We start from the raw sequence: 17792 nt of genomic DNA, 5'->3' as shown, positions 1-17792 counted from the left end.
TTACAAACACATGCCAGACTCTACAGAATCTCCTTCACATTATACACTGCTTTACCAAATAAACCCCCGATGAAACACTAATAATATAAATAAGTTTAAGTTTGTAATGTGAAAACATGCGAATAAGGGGTGTGGATGATTTTGCGAGGCATAGTAAAAGTCTCTGCTGTGTTTTAGCAGTTTCTCCAAAACATACCCTCTTTTGCTGAAACACTTTCTGAGCGTTTCTCGGGTTACCGTTTCTGAGTTTTTATGTCTGGTTCTTGTTCTGGGAGGGGATCTATTTGCCGTGTAGACGAGAAATGAGACGAGCCGGTCCCGGCCTTAAACCATGGGGTGTGCCATCACGGCTGTAATCCTGCCAGGCTGGAGTAAACTCAATGGCCTACGTCTGCTGGTTGGAGAAGTTCTGGATGAATGAGAGGAAGGGCTTCTGTCGTTCGATGTGTGTGTGTGTGTGTGTGTGTGTGTGTGTGTGTGAGAGCTGCAGCGGTCAGCTAAAGCCTGCTGGGTACGGCGCAGGGTAATTTGAGGGTGTTCATACCTCCTAGCTACAGGGTGAAGCGGTCAGACAGCTCCTGTTGGCTATAATTTACTGCATGTGAGCTAGAGTATGTATATTTATGAGTGTGTGTGTGTGTGTGTGTGAGATCGTAGCCCGCCTGTAGAGTGATGGACACAAAACTGCTCCTGGCAGAAATAAAAAACCCAGGTTGCCGGATTGTATTTCTTGGAATGCATAATTGTGCTTGCGCGCATTTAACGAGAGGTTTTTGTGCCTGTGTAATAATCTGATTACTTCCATGTTTAGGTGGTTTGGCATGTGAATCGTGTCTATGTTGAGGTTTTCTTTTTCCCTTCTTCTGATTTTCAACAGCTGCTGATTGGCCAGTGGAGGTCTGGCATTAGAGAAACAAGCCTTACAATCTAAATAAACCCACAAGTGTAAAGCCAAATACAACTGCCATTTGCAGGTGTGACAGCTCCCAGGAGTGACTGTATTAATTTAACAATATTATAATGAAAAGACGTACAACCTAAGCAAACGCTCAGAGGAAAAAATGAAGCTTCAAGAGGGGTTTTATATGTGTCTGAGCTCCTACCTCTTGGCGGTAGGAAAGTATCTGGAGCACTCAGCGCCATCCCAAGCACAGTAAGGGTCTCTGGCCAGGCAGCACTCGGCGCAAGCTTTCCCATACACCTCACAGCGGTGTAAAGACATCTGCGATACTCCCAGGGCTGAGCCGAGGTACAGCTGTTGCTGTGGGAGTGAAAGAAAAGGCAAGCACGTTAAAAAAAGGAAATGTTCCTGCGAGGTGGCTCGGCTGGAAAATTACTCGCGAAGAAAAGAAAGCGGCTGTGGGTTTTTGTTGTTAGTAGGGACGTTATCTCTGTTTGGTTAAAAACCAAAGAGCGCTTATTTCGTTCATCTCGCTTGGACATTTCTGGAATAATAGCAATGTGTGGAAACAAGCTTTTACCTGTTTGGTGGACAGCTCCATAGCAGTAATGGGAGTAGGCTCCTGTACAAAACAAACACAAGGCATGAAGTTCACAATGCCAGTGATGAAAATATGGAGCTAAAAAAACAAATAGCTCTGCTGATGAAAAAAAAAAAGTCTGACAGTAATAGTAACGTTTCAGACCCTATTTAGGTAAAATTACACATAAACTGCTGAGTGTTAAAAATCTTACCCTAAAAACAGTCATCTCCTCGAGCACAACCTCCTCCAGGTCATACCAGCTTTCTCTGGGAATCGTCACCACTTTCAGCACTGTTCCCATATCTGAAGACGGCAGATAAAATTATGACTAAATGATTTGGACTCATTGTGTTTAAACTTTAGGGACTAGCTCAACTAATGCAAATTGCTTAAATACCCTACGCATTTTTCTCTCAGTCATTCCATGACTTCATTCCCCCACAGCCCAATACAGCGCAGTTAAACATTTTTAAGTTCACGCCGCTGGAAGTCCCAGCAATCAAACTTGGCTATTTATGCCCCTTTCTGTCAGCGCGGGGAAATTGCTGCGGTAAAGTGAACTTGAGAAGGAATGAAGAGTTGAGGCAGAAGTCATGAGAACAAAACTGAAACATAAAAAATGATTTTGTGATTGCTACGACAGAAGAGAATAGCAGCTAAGAACAACCTTTTGGAAATGGAATTGGTGTGAATATAGCTGAAGCTAGACAGTGCCTTTCAGCAGCTGGTTCTAACACATGTACTTTAGTAGGAAATAGTGTATTTTAAAAGTATTCATAGCCACTTGTTCTGTTTCCCATTTTTCCCTGGCGAAACCATAAAACCACAATGGATTTAATTGGTATTTTATATGACAGACCAAAACAACGTAGTACATAAAATTTGTGAAGTGAGGGAAAATGAGGAATGGTTTTCAGGATGTTTGGCTAATACAAATCTAAAAAGTGTGGTGTGCATCTGTAATCGCCTCTTTTTACAACAACCCTGAAAAGAATCCAGTGTAACCAAGTGCCTTCAGAAGTCACCAAATTCAAAAACACATTCAGACTGTCATTTGATCGGCGTGTAAATCCATCTGTTATGTGAATGCCTCGGAGGTTTGTTATAGAACATTAGAAGTAGGGACACGAAGACCGCTGTTGGAAAGATGGATGGAGCTAAATAAAGGGCAATCATTGCAAAAGAGGGGGGGGGGGGGTATCACCTTTCAGCAGGACAACAGCCCTAAAAATGCTCAGACTTACAGAGTTAAAAGATGTCCACACCTTTCATGTGTCTGTTTGTAAAACTTTGAAAATAATGTATCCTATTCTTTCCAATTCAAAATGATATGTTCCTTCGTGTTGTCTACATCTTGTAAAATGCGTTACCAAGGAGTTTGCATGCCACTGTAGATTTGTTCTGGACTATTTTGCTTTACATGAATAAAAAGAAAGAATAAAACGATATGTGTTGTTAAATAGATTTACTTATTCATCTCTCATTTCTATTTCTTTCTTCATAAGCATACCAAGATCAAATCAGTGGAGCTTGTAGCTAAGTGAGCATTTCATACTAAACAGGATGCCACATGTTATTGACTGATCTTAATGTAGCTAAAGGTTTTAGGGGGTTAACAGCTCATGACTAATGATTGTACCTGTGCCTATGAACATGACGTCGTATTGCCCATCCTCTGCTTCCACTCTGTCCACCACCAGCTGGGAGAACTGGTAGTCCACGTCTGTTCGAACCATGATGGGCCGTCCCCCATTTGGGTGCACCGGGTTGTACATGGCAGGATGACCCCTGGCGAAGGTGATGACGTCGTCGGGAAGGTCCTTGGTGGAGTCAAAACCCCCAAATGTTTTGCTGGGGCACTAAAAGGGTGGAATGTGAAGCTGTTTTATGGGTTTTTCTTTTGTTAGTCTGCTGTGAATTTCTTGCAGCTGAAAAAAAAAAAGTGTATGTTTTAGAACCGGACTCACAGTGCCAGGGCGGGGGTAGGGCACCCTCCCTTGGAAAGGCACCCATTGGTAATTGGGTCCATCTCTGTGGGCATAGGGACCCAGGAAAACCCTCCTGATGTCAGCCATGCTGTACATACACACTGCTGAGCCTTTAAAAATGTTACTGTGAAGAGAGAGAGCCAAACACAGAAAGGGTGAGAGTGCAATAGTATACGGAGAGGAGGGACGGGGGTGTAGAGGTTTATGATAGACAAACACGGGGAATTCATACATGATTGGACACAAGGCAGGGATTAGGAGCTTGCAGAATACTGAGGAAAGACAACAAAATGACCCTTCATCGCACAAAGATGGAGAGGAGCAAGGCTGTCATTACCTAAGTACTAGATGATAGATTGGAACTCCTCTCTGATTTTTTTTCAGCCCCGTGAGAACAGACAGGAATTTGGGCACGCCACCAACAAAACAGAAGACCTGCTAGAGAGCTTTTCTTAAAATCCCTTCCAATATTTTCGCTCGCCTTTGGCTGAGCCAGATGGATGGATCTCATCTTCCCTGTTCATATGAGTTCCAACCAGGCAAGGCCAAACAATCATGTGGAAAAAAAGGGCTGGGGGGGGCTACCTATTCAGTCATTGCTTGTCGACGTCAAGCTGACTGCAGCAATTTGAGCATTAACTCATCTAGGTGGGGAATTTGGTAATTCCCGATGAATATTAAAAGTTCATGCCATGATATTATGACAATGTGAGCTGAAGTCTATTCTCATCCAGTCATGTATGGAACTTTCTTTTTACAGTTTTACAGAGCACATATGGGCTCTGCAAAGGTTTGGCCTTTGATTTAAAGGGGACATGTCATGCAAAATCCACTTTTAGCCCTGAAATAAATTTTGCTGAGCACTTGGAGTCTCTAGGAATGCAGAAAATCTGTATGTAGTCTGTCCAGGTGCTGTGTAGCTATATTTGTATTTTCTTGGGTCATATTCTTCAAGTTGTTCTCGGTTTTCTATCCCGTTTTATGCATAACTGCATCACAGTGTCTGCTGTGGAGCTGCTAATCAAGGCCATGGACTTCTGGCATACTGATGTAGCAAATCCGCCATTTTTATTTATCGGAGTTTCTTGTAGTGTAAGCTGAAGGATGTCGAAGCTACAAAAGGATAAATAAAAATGTTCGGTTATTCGTTACGCCGTCCCCCAGCATACTACAAAAATGGCCAATCGGGGTGGAGTGGAATGCTCTGTGACCTGGAGGGGGGCAGGGTGTGAAGCACCTCCTTTAGATTTAAACAGACAGCACCAAAACAAGTTGCGCCAGACGCTCCTCAGGAGATGGGTTAAAAGAGGAAACTTGGGGGGGAATTAACAAGGAATTCAGACCACAGCATTGCAATTCCACTTTATATTGATCACAACTGAATGATTTCAATGTGAAGAGGAACAACTGAAATGCATGATATGTCCCCTTTAAGAATTCCCCTAGGCCTGGATCAGTATGAAAAAAAAAAATAATTGGTTGTAAGGCAAATTTATTTGTACAACAAATTTCAACAAGAAAATTCAAAGTACTTTAAGTGATGAAAACACGACAAAAAAAGCATAAAGATGTAGATTAAAGTGACATAAGAAAGGAAAGTTAAAAAAAAGCTGCACTGTAGACTAAAATGAAGATGTTTTAGTTAAAATTGTAAGTAGAACAGTAAAAGGCATCTCTAAACAAATGGCTTTTTAACTTTCATGTTTTCTTGAAGTTGTTTCCAGATAAGACAAGCAAAAACAGTAAATGCTGCTTTTCAATGTTTGGTCCTGATTCTGAGGACGCAGAGTAGACCTGAACCAGAAGATCTTGGAGGTTTGGAATGTTGATAAAACAACAACAGCTCTTTAATGCATTTTGGTGGTAAGCCATTCAGTGATTTATAAACTGACATTAATATTTTAATGTCTATTTCCTGTGATACAGGGGCACCAATGTAAGCTAGCCAACTTTAGAATTGTGGGGATGTGCTCTACTTTCTTAGTGTTAGTGAAGAAGCGGTCAGTGTTCTGGATCAGCTAATTGACTTTTTAATGCTGATCTGTGAAGACCCTGTTGCAATGATCAATTTGACTAGTGGCTTTAAACCCTCCCCTCCCCCACCAACCCTGGATTTAAGCCCTATTTGATTCTGCTCTTAAAAACACACCAACGATTATTCACTCTCTTTCAACTGTTCATTATCTACCAGATGCGCCCGTGTAGCATTTTATTTTGTGTGGCAAATCTTCAGCACACCTAAGGAACCAAATGTCTGCGGAACATTCAAGATGTCCTTTGTCTTGCTGACTATGATGGGAATTTGTATCAAGCTAATTAGGGATATGGCTGGCATACACACAGCCGACGTTATTCACCACAGCGTGGAAGATGAATGGATTAGCATTTGAAAATGTTAATTACAAAGAAATTCAATTAACTCCAGGGGCAAGAAAAGACACTCCAATATGTGCGTTTAGGAAGACGAGCGGTTATGTGTTTGTGCGGATACACAACTGAAATAAAATGCTAACACACACACACACACACACATGCATGCGCACACGCGGACATCGGCGCACAGGGGCACAATCGAACATTGATCTGTCAGTAGCGGCTTCCATGTGCCTCATTAGGCAGTGATATTAAAAGCCAGTTCCTTTTGAATGTCTGCTCTATTCATCTCTGAAAACCGGCCACTTAGAAAACCAATTAAACGCCTCTAATTCCTCAATGCCCCTTAATTGAATTTTAAAGTGCATGCGTGTGCATGTGTGTGCGTTTCAGCGCAGCAGGAATGTGAATCCGTATGTGGACGCCTGCCAACGCGTACCAGCCTCAGCAGAGAAAAGCCGTACGGGTGTGGTAACGCAAGGCGCCTGGCCGTATGTGTCAGCTCGCACCGCTGTTCCATTCAGCTCATCTTATCATTGGCTGTGATTGATGGATGTGTTTGTCCTCTTTTCAAAGCCTCTCACACACAGCAGTGGACACAAAAACTGCCACCCCCTCCCCCCCGCTCCCCTCCTGAATGCAAATTTACCATCATCACGATAAGTGCCACCATCTGTGCCATTTCAGCTCACTTATCTGCCCTTCCCCATGCCTTCACCTCTCCACATGTTTTAAAAGAGCCACACCCAGCCCCTAAAAATCCCATTCATGGCTGGGGCGGTGGCCAGGGGAGGACCGTGCATTCCTGCTAAGTGAATATCGTGTTTCTCTGGCTCCCTCATGCTCCGTAATATGATTTCCCCCACAAACTTTGCCGGGGATTCAACGAGATGGGGGACAGGTAGCGAGGAACGGGGGCTTTGGATGAAAGTAATTCCTAAGCAGAGATGTGGGGAGGTTTTCGATTAGAGAGGAAAACAACCATGGGACACCTGTAAGTGGATTAGAGGAGTGCTGTCTGGGAATTTTAACGGAGCCATGCTCGGTCAATCACATCCTCCTCTGAGCTTGCAATGGTAACAAAATTATACGAAAAAAGATCAGCGTATTTCAGGATTTCTTGACAGAAAATATAATGCCTGCATTTATGATATACAAAAAAAGAAGCAGGATTTGCCAACAGAAATAAATCAACCCCCTTTGATCTCCTAGCAGCAAATAGAATAAAAACCCACAGAATATGATCCAACCTAAATTTGTCAAGGTATTTGAGAACTTAAGCCCTTAAGTGCAGATGCTGAAGGTCATCGTAAAAAAAAAAGTCCGTACCTGGAAGTGGTGAATACGGCGTAGATAACTGGATTCTTTGGGTCCTTGGAGCTCATGAGAAATACATCTTCTACAAATCAGACATAAAAATGAGAGAGCATTTTATAGGAGAAGGTCGGTGAGCATTTCTTTTTCAATTTCGCAAACTAAGAACCCACACTTACGCAGTTCGTCAAAGTGTGTATCAATGCCGTTGACCCCGGGAACTGAACAGATGAGTCGAGCCTTCAGGAAAGTAGTCCACTTGTTCACAAGGCTCCTGTGACCTCCCATATCATTCTGCAGACGCAAATTAGATTCCTGTCAGCTCTACTTATACCTCAGTCGCCAAAAACAGAATTAAGCAACACTGGTGGTGTCATAACTATTAAGATCATGCGAGGGATTTTATTCTGTGTGTGCGTGTTGTTACCTTACACAGTTGTCCTATCCTGGCGATCGTAGCCTTCCCGGTGTGCTCGCCGTCCATTGCGTTCTCTTTGAAAAAGAGGAAGATCTTGTCGTCCTCAGGATTGTCACTTTCAGGGATCAAATGTACTCCGATGAATCTAGGGTCTGGAGGAAAAGAAGTCTATTAATATATCAGATCTGTCCAAAATCACAGAATCACACACTATTCTTCGACAACAATGTTAAGGGATGTCCCGATTGGGGTCAGTTGTCCAGATTAATGACGTTTGGTGTCAATTACTGACATCTGTAATTTGCGCATTTTGTGATTTTTATGCGCTTGGAACGCATTTAGTTGTTGTAGCAAATCTTAGTTTTCTCTAACAGTCAATGCTTTTCACAATTTACAATGGTCTATAGCAGGGATCATCCACCTTTTTAAACCTGAGAGCTACTTTATTGGTACTGTATCAGACGAAGAGCAGAAGGATTTGCTGCCCACAGACAGCTGTAAACAGATATTGATTAAAATCTAATACAGTAAAGTTGCCAACAAATATTTGTGGTTTAATATTTTAAACTCATGATTTAAATTGGTTAGATCTTTTCAACAGTAGAATTTAAACACACTGCTCCTTTAAAAAGGTCCATCTAAAAGATCCTGGTAAATGAAAAAAGTACTAGCTCCCTACCAGAACGTTTTCTATTATAAATGTCTCCCCCAGTAGCTTTACTCCTGGTAAATGCAGAGGAAAGGAAGAAACAGTAAAATCGGCTGGCCAGAACTACCCTGGTCCCTGGAAAATGTAGAAACACACCTTTTATTGAAGAATATAGATCTATTTGTCAAGTGAGATAACTCTAACTAAAAATTGTCGGGTTGCTAACTACCTGGCACTTTACATCACATTGCTAAACTAGTCCGAGTTTACCTGGAGTGAGCGCTCCAGAACTAAATCCAGTAAAAGCCCCGTCTCCAAATCCCCATTACAACACATGGCTCTCATTGTCCTGGATAACGCTCAAATGCATTTAAAATGGCGATAAATTTGAGAAAATATCAAGGCTAAGCGGAAAGGCCTGGATTTTCAAGGCTTAAGTGCCTAGAGAGCAGAAAGTTACCACAGTCACTGAAGGCATCATCACAAAGTGTAAATCGAGCCTGTGTCTGAAAAGCTTGGGGGTTAGCTGGGTAGAAACAAGCAGTGCCATGTTACATCTCCATGGCCTTTTAGGATTTAGAGTAGATGTGGAAAAAAAAGGAGAGTGCGGTCAAAGTGGGAAGTAGATTTATAAGCACTGCATTGGTGCGAGACCTCCGCTATAAATCACGAGGACCCCTCATGAGCTTTGTGAATATGTGCCATTAAATGCACACAATCAGAAATCCCCTAAGCTTAAAAAGGGCATTTTTCAATTAATCACATACATTCCTGACTTTTTCTCAAAGGATATTTGATCTATTTTCAGTGTGAACAAGAATGTGAAGAAATCCATAAATAAACCTACCAAACCTAAAACTGCCATTTAACGCTAAATTCTTTAAGAATCATCTGGTACTACTGATTCATTCCCAAGTATTGCTCTTGTTATGTTCAAGTACTATGTAACCCTGTTGATAAAGGCTCAATGGAATATCCCCTCCCCAGTAATCCATGCAATTACAATCCTCTCTTTGTAAAGACGCCGCTGGATTTTGCAGAGCCAAATGGGCTGCAATCCCCGGCGTATTTGTTTGAACAAGGTGAAAGATTGATGGGGATTAGTGCCGTAACAAAGACTTCTCCCTTTTAAATGACTCCTATTAATATGTCACGGTAATCAGCACCGCCGACGCAAGTATTTGTGATTGTGATGGTATGGGTGGTTTGAGAGGAACTGGAAGGAATTTGACTCCACTACAGGAAAACAGTTGAAAGTGGATTGGTTTTGTGGGAAAGAGGGAGGAAACGCCATGGCAGAGCTTGAGGGAAAAGTTCAAACTGACCTCTCGCGGTGGTGAAAGATAGCCAGACAGACTAAGAAGTCAATAACCCTCACTGCAGCTCTAATCTTACGAGAACGGGCAAAATCCAATGACTCTGTGAATGAGCTCTGATATCTGATGTCTGCACATGAATGGAAATGATTCAAGACTTGAGGTTTAGAGAAGCATTAATCTCTTCAAAGTCTAATAAAAAGATCAACAGTGTCCTTTTTGTTATGACGAGCTGTGGGGCTTTAGCCCACACTCATTGAATTTCACCTCATAAGTAAATTTGGATGAAGGTTGAAAATTTAAAAAAGACAAAAGGGACAGTTCAGAAAGTTCACAATTTAGTATAAATATGTTGCATTAACTAACCTTTGGATTTTGACCTTTTAGTGACAGACTCTCTTACACCTGACGTTTCGCTTTCTTGCTTCCTTTGACCATCTGAAGTTGATGTTTCAGCCACAAATAATCCCCATACAAAAGTCTGATTTTTACCATTGTAGCAACTCAGGTAATTATTGATACAGTTGCACAGTTTTATTTTTTCAGAAGCTTTAGAAGTAGTTCAACTGTCTAATTCTTCCACCATCAACTATTTGCTGGGGTTAGACCAAAGTCCCCTTCTGATTGGCTAATCCCTCCGTCATGACAACTCAAATGCGGGAAGCTCATCTGAGAGAAGTTTGTGCAGCTTTCTAAGACAAAGAGACAACTCAGGCGTAAAGTAAGCATTTCTCTTTCCAAGAGGCTAGAAACGACCCAGGTGCACTGCCACGTTAACCTTTGCAAGAGAAATTCACCATTCTAGGGAAGCTTTCCGTTCCTTTTCCTTTGCTTGCCAAGAAATAATGATAATTATCGGAATAGCATGTTTGGAGAAACCAACCCGGTTACAAAAACAGAGGTGAGCAACAACATGTCAAATTCACTCTCTATTCTAATGGTGGTTGTCTGACACTGAAAGCTGATTGATTGGATGACTTGAAAAAAAAAATCAGGGGTTTATTTTTACATTCGACAATTTATGAGGTTGATTAGATCTGTGACAACCAATGAAACTAGTTGAAGCATGAACACTAACATCATTTAAAGGAGCTGACATCCACATCTGTAAAACTCTGCATGGAACTTATGTATCTAATGTGTTTGAGATAAAAGAAAAAAAAAAGTGTATCATACCATTAAGCCATCTTGAATCATGCTGCTCTGTCCTGATTGGATGATGCTCTCCGAGGGTACGGAAAATGGCAAAGTCCCTTCCCATGAAATCAGCAGATGTTCCCGAGTACAGCTCTCCATCTGCCAATGAGGATTTTTAATATTCTTTTAGAAATGATGAAAAAAAAAACCCAGATCTACAGTAATTGTGGACTTGCTGGAGGTGATAAAGGCTGTTATCCAACTCACCAAGCAGGAGTGACGCTGAAAGCATTTTGGGGTCGTAGGGGCTTTTCCCTCGGCCGTTCTCAAACTGTGAGGCCAGTCGGAATATGTTGTCCTGAAAGGGGGTCAAAGTTCAGCTTGAGGCCAATCAAAGCCACATATAAACCTGGTTGAAGATGCATTTATAGTCCCAGTTTTGAGTTACAACATATTCTTATTATAGCATGCTATTTTGGGCTAGGATACAAACCAAATTCAGTCTGACATGAGCAGTGAGTAATGTTTTTATTTTTTTTATTTTTATATAACACCGTTATGGTGTTCTGCCACAGGTCAACATTAGTTTCTGCAGCAGTGAAACACAGATATTAAAACAATGGAGTAAAACATACTAAGAAGCAGAAACAGATAAGAAGCATTTTTTTTATCCATACAATGACAACACTTCTTTAAGGTCAAGCCAATAAATGTCTAAGACGAGACCTACATAGTGCAAACACTCACAGCTCTCCCTTATTATTGGTCTGCAGAACTCCTGCTGTTGCATTGATTAATCTGCAGACCTCTACTGAGAAAGCTGATCAATCTTTTATATAGCAGAAGAGTTGTTTAGTGTCCAACGTCTGCAAATCATCTATTTGCAGACCTGTTTTCACCACCTTTCTTACACAAACTTGTGAAGCGGAACCCTGCTGTGGTAACCTTTTCAGATTCTGCTTCACTGTCGTCACACTTTATGGAAAGTAAGTATCCATTAAAGTTGCTTTTTGCACAGACATATACTGTAACATTGATTAAAAGCTTTTTGGGCATATCAAATCATCAGATACCTCAGCTCTTTTCCCCATTTCCAGATACGCGCAGATGGGGTGGAAGGCTCCTGTACCACAGATGTACAGGTGGGTCTGGTTATATGGTTGTAGGACCCGAATGAAATTAGAACACTCCTTCTGAAAAACAAGTGGAAGAAAAACCAAGCAATAACCTTTTGGATAACTTCACACAAGGTCAACATAGCAGGTATGACAGACATAGGGTTTTGACACGTAATGTATAATTGACTTTATTTTGGTAATGAATATTTACATTGCATTGTAAAAGTATTCATACCCATTGGTCTTTTTCCACGTTTTGTCACAATACAATTTCTTTATCTTTATCTTAAAGTGTTTTTATGTGATAAACCAGGTCAGACTAGTGTGGAATTGTGAAGTGGAAGAAAATAACATGTACATACAAAAGATAAAAAATAAATCTGTGTGACTACATATCCCCTCTGAATCAAGATTTTTGCAGAACAACGATCACTTCAATTGCACCAGGTCATTTTTTGTATGTCTCTACACGCTTTCCAGATCTGGAAACGGAAACTTTTGCCTATTCAACTTTGTAACATCCTCAGCGTTAAAATGATCCAGGCTCTCATCCCCTACTGTAGCAAACTGCAGATAACATATACAGCTTTCTTTCTAAGAATGGCTTTCTTGTTGCAACTCTTCCATAGAAGCCAGATTTGTAGAGAGGATGGTTAATAGTTGTTCTTTTGTTGTCCCAATAAGTTGCCCTCACAACTTATTGGGACGGATTGTAGAGATGGGTATAATGGTAATATTTCTTCCACTTTATAAGTGTGTACTACTTTGTGTTGTAATGTCACACAAAATTCTAATAAAAAATGTTGAAGTTTGCTGGTGTAACACTGGAATGTCTTTTAAAAAAAATGTTGAGGGAGTGGGAATACTTTTAAAAGCCACTGTATTGTCACAAACTGAACATAAACTAACTGCAAACAGAAACCGCCTGGGCTTGGAGAACAGCGCTGATGAAATTCCAGTTTACACAGCGACTTTCTAGTTGTTTTGGAAAGACTTGTGAAGCAGAGTCTCCGTCAAGGAAATCCCACCTGGAAGTCAAATCAGCCACGGCTCTTCTAATGATCCATGTGCTTGAATTCACTGAGGCTGTTTGGTTTGGCCCAACCCGCCAAGTCTTGATGGTCCCAGTGGTGTGAGACTGCTCATTAGCGTGCTAATCAGAAGCATTGGTTAATGCAGCAGGCTTATTAGCAGCGCCAAGGAGCTGATTTAGGCACATGTGTTTAAGGGATTGAGCTCAGTTTAGCCCAATTACAAATACATGCTCAATATCCACCTAGCATAGGTACACATCTGAAGGGGATTTGGAAGCACAGCACCCATCACTTTAGATGACAGCCAAATTACCCCTTTTCTCTCTCTCTCTGCCTCTTTAACACATATATCTGTTCAGTTTTTTTCCAGCTCACAGACACCTCACTCTGATTATGTGATGATGTCCCTGCTATGTGAAGCACAAATGGATGCAGGGCATCAGGTTGAAGTGATGACATTTCCCAGAGCAGCATGAATTAACAGTGTGATCACAAGCTGCAACCCTTTCCACAGCAAGGAAATTTCTGTTATTTTTCAAAAGGGCAGAAACTGTTGTTTCAGCTCTGACTGTTTTTTTCTTCCTCTGCAATTTGCTTAAGGGGAAAGTTTGACATTCTGAAGAAAAAAATGTGCTTTACTTTACTGTGTAAGAGGGAGACCGCTCTCTGTTTTGTTTGAATCACATTGGAAAGAACTGCTAGCTAGCTTTCAGATGCTAGAATGTTAGCTCATATGGTCTTTAAAACGGTAAAAATGTGGATGTATGCCTTTAAGGTTGATAACAGGATGGACTTTTGCTTGGCTGGATGCCAGCCTGGGCTCAGAAAAGAATCACCAGCACAATTTTGTAACAACAAATTAAGAGATTGAGTAATAATCTGAGAAGAAAAGCACTAATATCCTTTAGCAGTAAGAAAAAGGTTCCAAATATTTAAGTAAACCAAACTTAATCCGAAAGTAGAAGATTTCCTTAAAGCCTAACCAAAAAAAAAAATTGCAGATAGCTTCATACTGTATGTCCAATAACACACTTAAGACCCAAATAGATCAGCTCATGGCTGTAGAACAAATAATACTCTTTCCAAAAATGTTGTAGTGGTAGCCATTATAATACCACCAGGGAAAAGTAGCCAATGGGAGCCCTAAAAGTTGCCAATTAAAATGATCACCTAATTTGCATAATTATCCATGTGCATGTTTTTGTAATAGATTCTGTAGGAGAGAAAACGTGAGTTAAAAATATTTTTTTATGTGAATTCAGTTGTTGATTATTGTAATTTGTAAATGTTACAATTACAAACTTTGGAATCTGGGAACCAGTAAACATCACCCAAAAGAGACGATGGAAGAGTAACTAATTTATTTAGCCATCTTAAGTTTAGTCAATTTAGGACCTTATGACACATTAGAGCAAAACCTGAACATCTGTAACTGTAACAGTTTTCCTTGTATGTATACAAAACATAACATTGGTAAGGACACTGTGAAAAAAAGAAAGGGAATTCTTCTGGCCCTGATTTAGGTTCTAAGCGACATATTCCCAGTTTTGTAGCAGAAGGGTCAGGATTTCCCGCTCTGACCTCGGCAAAAAGGCACTGCTGCAGGAGGCCTGGGCTGCCTGGGTGCTTCACCAGATGATATGACTCTATGGCAGCACTTGCTGCTTGCCGCAAAGACTAAAAATTATTAGCACTTTCATGCCAATAACAGAAAAAGTTCCTGAATTTGTTCCGGGCAAGGGGTTTCTAGAGGGGTGGAATACTTTATAAACAGTGGAAAAGTAGCTAAGTTTGCAACACTAGCTGGCTTTGTAATTTTGTAAGTTCATCCCTTAAAGAAACTTTTTAATGAGCTTCACTGGATTAGAATTTTGACAATTGTGTGTTATTACATGGAGAAAAATACCCCACTAAGAATTTTACATATTTTATTTTATTTTCTTTTTTGTTATTTGCAATTTTTTGTTTAAAGAAAGTTTATGATTTAAAATTTCTATATATAAAACTACTGATTTGATATGTTAGCATGGACATAAATATGCCACAAAAAATCTGAATAAATAAATGATAAAAAAAACAGCTATTTGCTCTCCATGGAAAACTGCCTTTCAGTAGATTTTTGACCTTAGAAATACATCGTTTTAGAATACAGCGATATTGTGTGTTTTATATTTATTAACACTTTTTCCCATTTCAGTGCACACTGCAGAACATTAAACACCCACAAATAGTAGATTTACAATGCTGTAAATATTTCAGATTTTTATGTTTTTAAAAAAAGATTTGTTTTAACATATAAAGGTTTAAAAAACATATTTTTATTAGTGTACTCCATTCAACCACTAATTTGCTATGTAAAAAGGATAGTCTGTATTCCATTTAATTTCAGACAATGAAATTCATCCATATCGTTAAAAAAGTAATAATGATATGGTGCATTTGAAAACTTTTGTTAAGCATTTATGGGATAAACCTGCATGCTGTGTGGCTGAGCTGTAGCCTGTGCGTCTTTGAATCTAAGCCACTTTACTGCTTAATGACTCTACCTTGTGTGTTTCCTCTTGCTGAACTGTCGAAGCCCTATGCCCGCTCACATCATTCTCACGCCCTATTATGAGCATTTCGTCAACTCCTATAAAGCCCTCCAGGGTCATCTGTGTTAAGAATTTAACACCGGCGTCTTTGTTCGATTCATCGGCTATGCGGTAGGTAAAGTTGCACCTAAACACTGACAGGTGTTAGGCACGGTGACACGGGTGCAGCTGTGCGTTGCCCTCAAGTAATAAACCTTTTCCTTGATCACAAACCGTGACAAACAAATTCCACATCCAGTATAAATGACTCATTTTTGGATTCATTTAATCACCTTATTTGGACTGGATATCGAGTATGACTCTCCACAAGAGAAATGGGTGGACAGATTTGGGCACGGGCGATTAAAGTTAAGAGACTTTTTGAAAAATGGCAGGATCTCTGAGGAAACTCAGAAGACGTACAAGAAAATTGCTGGATTGTTATGATATTTTTTCTGCAGTAACCGCGCAGCAAATCTCGAATGACATCAGGAATTTCAACACAAAGCTCCAGCCGTGTGTCTGAGCTCACGGTCCTCTGCGTTGTGCTGCAACAACCTGGGCCGTATTACTGTTGTGGGGCTTGGGATAGCAATAAAGTCCTTTGCCATTTTTTGGAAGGGGGCAGCTGTTACATTTGCTCCATGGCTGTAAATTGTGGTTTAGAGGAAGGCATCGCTTTGGGAGCTCGAATGCTTTGGTAATGTCCTAATCAAGGCCTCTCTGTGTTGCATAGTCCATCTCTGCTCTCACCGCCTCTCTCTCAAAGGTACACATTTTCACAGCATGCATACACCTAATTTTGGCTATTGTGCCATTCTGTGAACTCCTTCCTATGCGTAAACTATGCCAATGATCTTATCATTTGCTTTGAAATGCAAAAGTATTCACATCCCTTGAGGTTTTCCAAATCTTCGTACAACTACAATTACGCTTCCACCTACACCCAACGTTGACGCGGTGAAACATTATGGTGGTAGCACTAGGCTCTGGAAATGAATGGAAGAAAATACAGAGCAATTCTGGAACCTGTAAGAAAAACAAAAACAAAACAACAACAACTAGAGGCTGGGGTGGAAAACGCAAGAGCCACCATACGATTGGCTGGCCCAAACCTTCAAAGCAAGGGTCTGTAAGCTGTGGCTTTGGAGCTGAGAGTGGCTCTTTGAATCTTTGGTGATGGTTCTTAATAAATGATAACAAATGCAGGTTTTAGCAGTTTGTTCATTGAATAATTGCATTGCATCTACACAATAAAAGTGGCTCAAATATTTCTTTAGATTTATTATTCATGTTATTAGATAGGAAATTATATGATTTTTAAAAATATATTAAATTTTGCATAAAAAACATTCCATAGAAATGAATCCATCCTCTTTTTGCAAAGGTTTTATGTTTTTCGTTATTCGAAAACCCATAAAATATGGTTCTTTTAGAAAGTCCTATAGTAGATATTTATTAAAAGTTGTCCTTTTGTCAAAAGTTCATGTAATATTAATGACTTTTTTTTTTTTTTGCTAGACTGAGGGCAAAAATTTCTCTTTGGGTTGTGAAGTTAGCAATTCCTTGCCTTAAACCATACACTTGTTAAAATGATCCAGTCAATAGCTAATTGAGAATTTGTGACAAAGACTTGTAGAAGATCTTCACAGAAGCTTTCTATCCAATCGGACTGAGCTTGAGCTAATAAACAAAAGAGAATGATCAAAAAGTTTTATCTCTGGGTGTGGTAAGCGACTAGAGAAAAACCTGGAGATGTTTTATTGCAGCAGAAGGCGATTCTGCACAGTATATAATCATACCACAAATTTTTATAAAAAATAGAAAAGCTTTTATATAATTTGCCCTGTGAATATATATTTTATTCTTTGACTGAGTTCCCTGCTCCTGCTCAAGAAAAGCCTCACATCGTGATGCTGCCATGTTTCCCATTTGGGAAGGCATGATCCACTACACAAACATACACCACCTTTTTATGTGGCCTATTACATAAAATTCTAATCAATTACTTCAGTGTTTGTGGTTGTAACATGACAAGTTGTATTGTTTAAAAAGGAATTAGTGACTTTAGAAGGCGCAGGTAATTTTCCCTTCATGGAAACCCCCCCGGAAATCTGCTGTTGAGTCGAAGCACAGTGGAACTGCTGAGATTCAAAAGGGTGAATGCTATTCCAGATAATCCTAAAAAAACCTGCAACCCTGCACTCGAGACTCATCCAGCCATGAAATTGAGATCAAATGCAACACCGAGAGGGCCTTTCTAAACAACAACACAAAGATAAGACACGCTAACCCCGGTAAGCACACAACGTTGTCTGCATGCAGTCTGTGCTCGAGCAGATTTGGCCATGTGAGCTAACACATGGTGTCAGATAACCAGAACTCAAA

General features: G+C 40.3%; 1 protein-coding gene across 2 annotated transcripts in view; it reads right to left on the bottom strand.

The window, feature by feature from the left end:
- The window catches only part of sema3aa (sema domain, immunoglobulin domain (Ig), short basic domain, secreted, (semaphorin) 3Aa), a 47706-nt gene that overhangs the window by 8107 nt on the left and 21807 nt on the right, over positions 1-17792 (bottom strand). The window contains exons 4-14 of one of the 2 annotated variants that reach the window (XM_021309421.2): positions 11753-11869; positions 10947-11037; positions 10719-10838; positions 7587-7729; positions 7339-7453; positions 7175-7244; positions 3452-3596; positions 3124-3343; positions 1696-1787; positions 1482-1523; positions 1104-1261 (exon numbers count right to left, since the gene is read on the bottom strand). In XM_021309421.2, coding sequence (XP_021165096.2) covers positions 1104-1261; positions 1482-1523; positions 1696-1787; positions 3124-3343; positions 3452-3596; positions 7175-7244; positions 7339-7453; positions 7587-7729; positions 10719-10838; positions 10947-11037; positions 11753-11869 — 1313 coding nt within the window. Of the gene's footprint in view, positions 1-1103; positions 1262-1481; positions 1524-1695; positions 1788-3123; positions 3344-3451; positions 3597-7174; positions 7245-7338; positions 7454-7586; positions 7730-10718; positions 10839-10946; positions 11038-11752; positions 11873-17792 lie in introns of both variants that reach the window. The other variant, XM_012850262.3, reaches the window with a different exon arrangement.

This window comes from Fundulus heteroclitus, chromosome 17, assembly GCF_011125445.2.
Source record: "Fundulus heteroclitus isolate FHET01 chromosome 17, MU-UCD_Fhet_4.1, whole genome shotgun sequence".
NCBI lineage: Eukaryota > Metazoa > Chordata > Actinopteri > Cyprinodontiformes > Fundulidae > Fundulus > Fundulus heteroclitus.
This window is presented reverse-complemented; position numbering and strand designations above follow the sequence as displayed.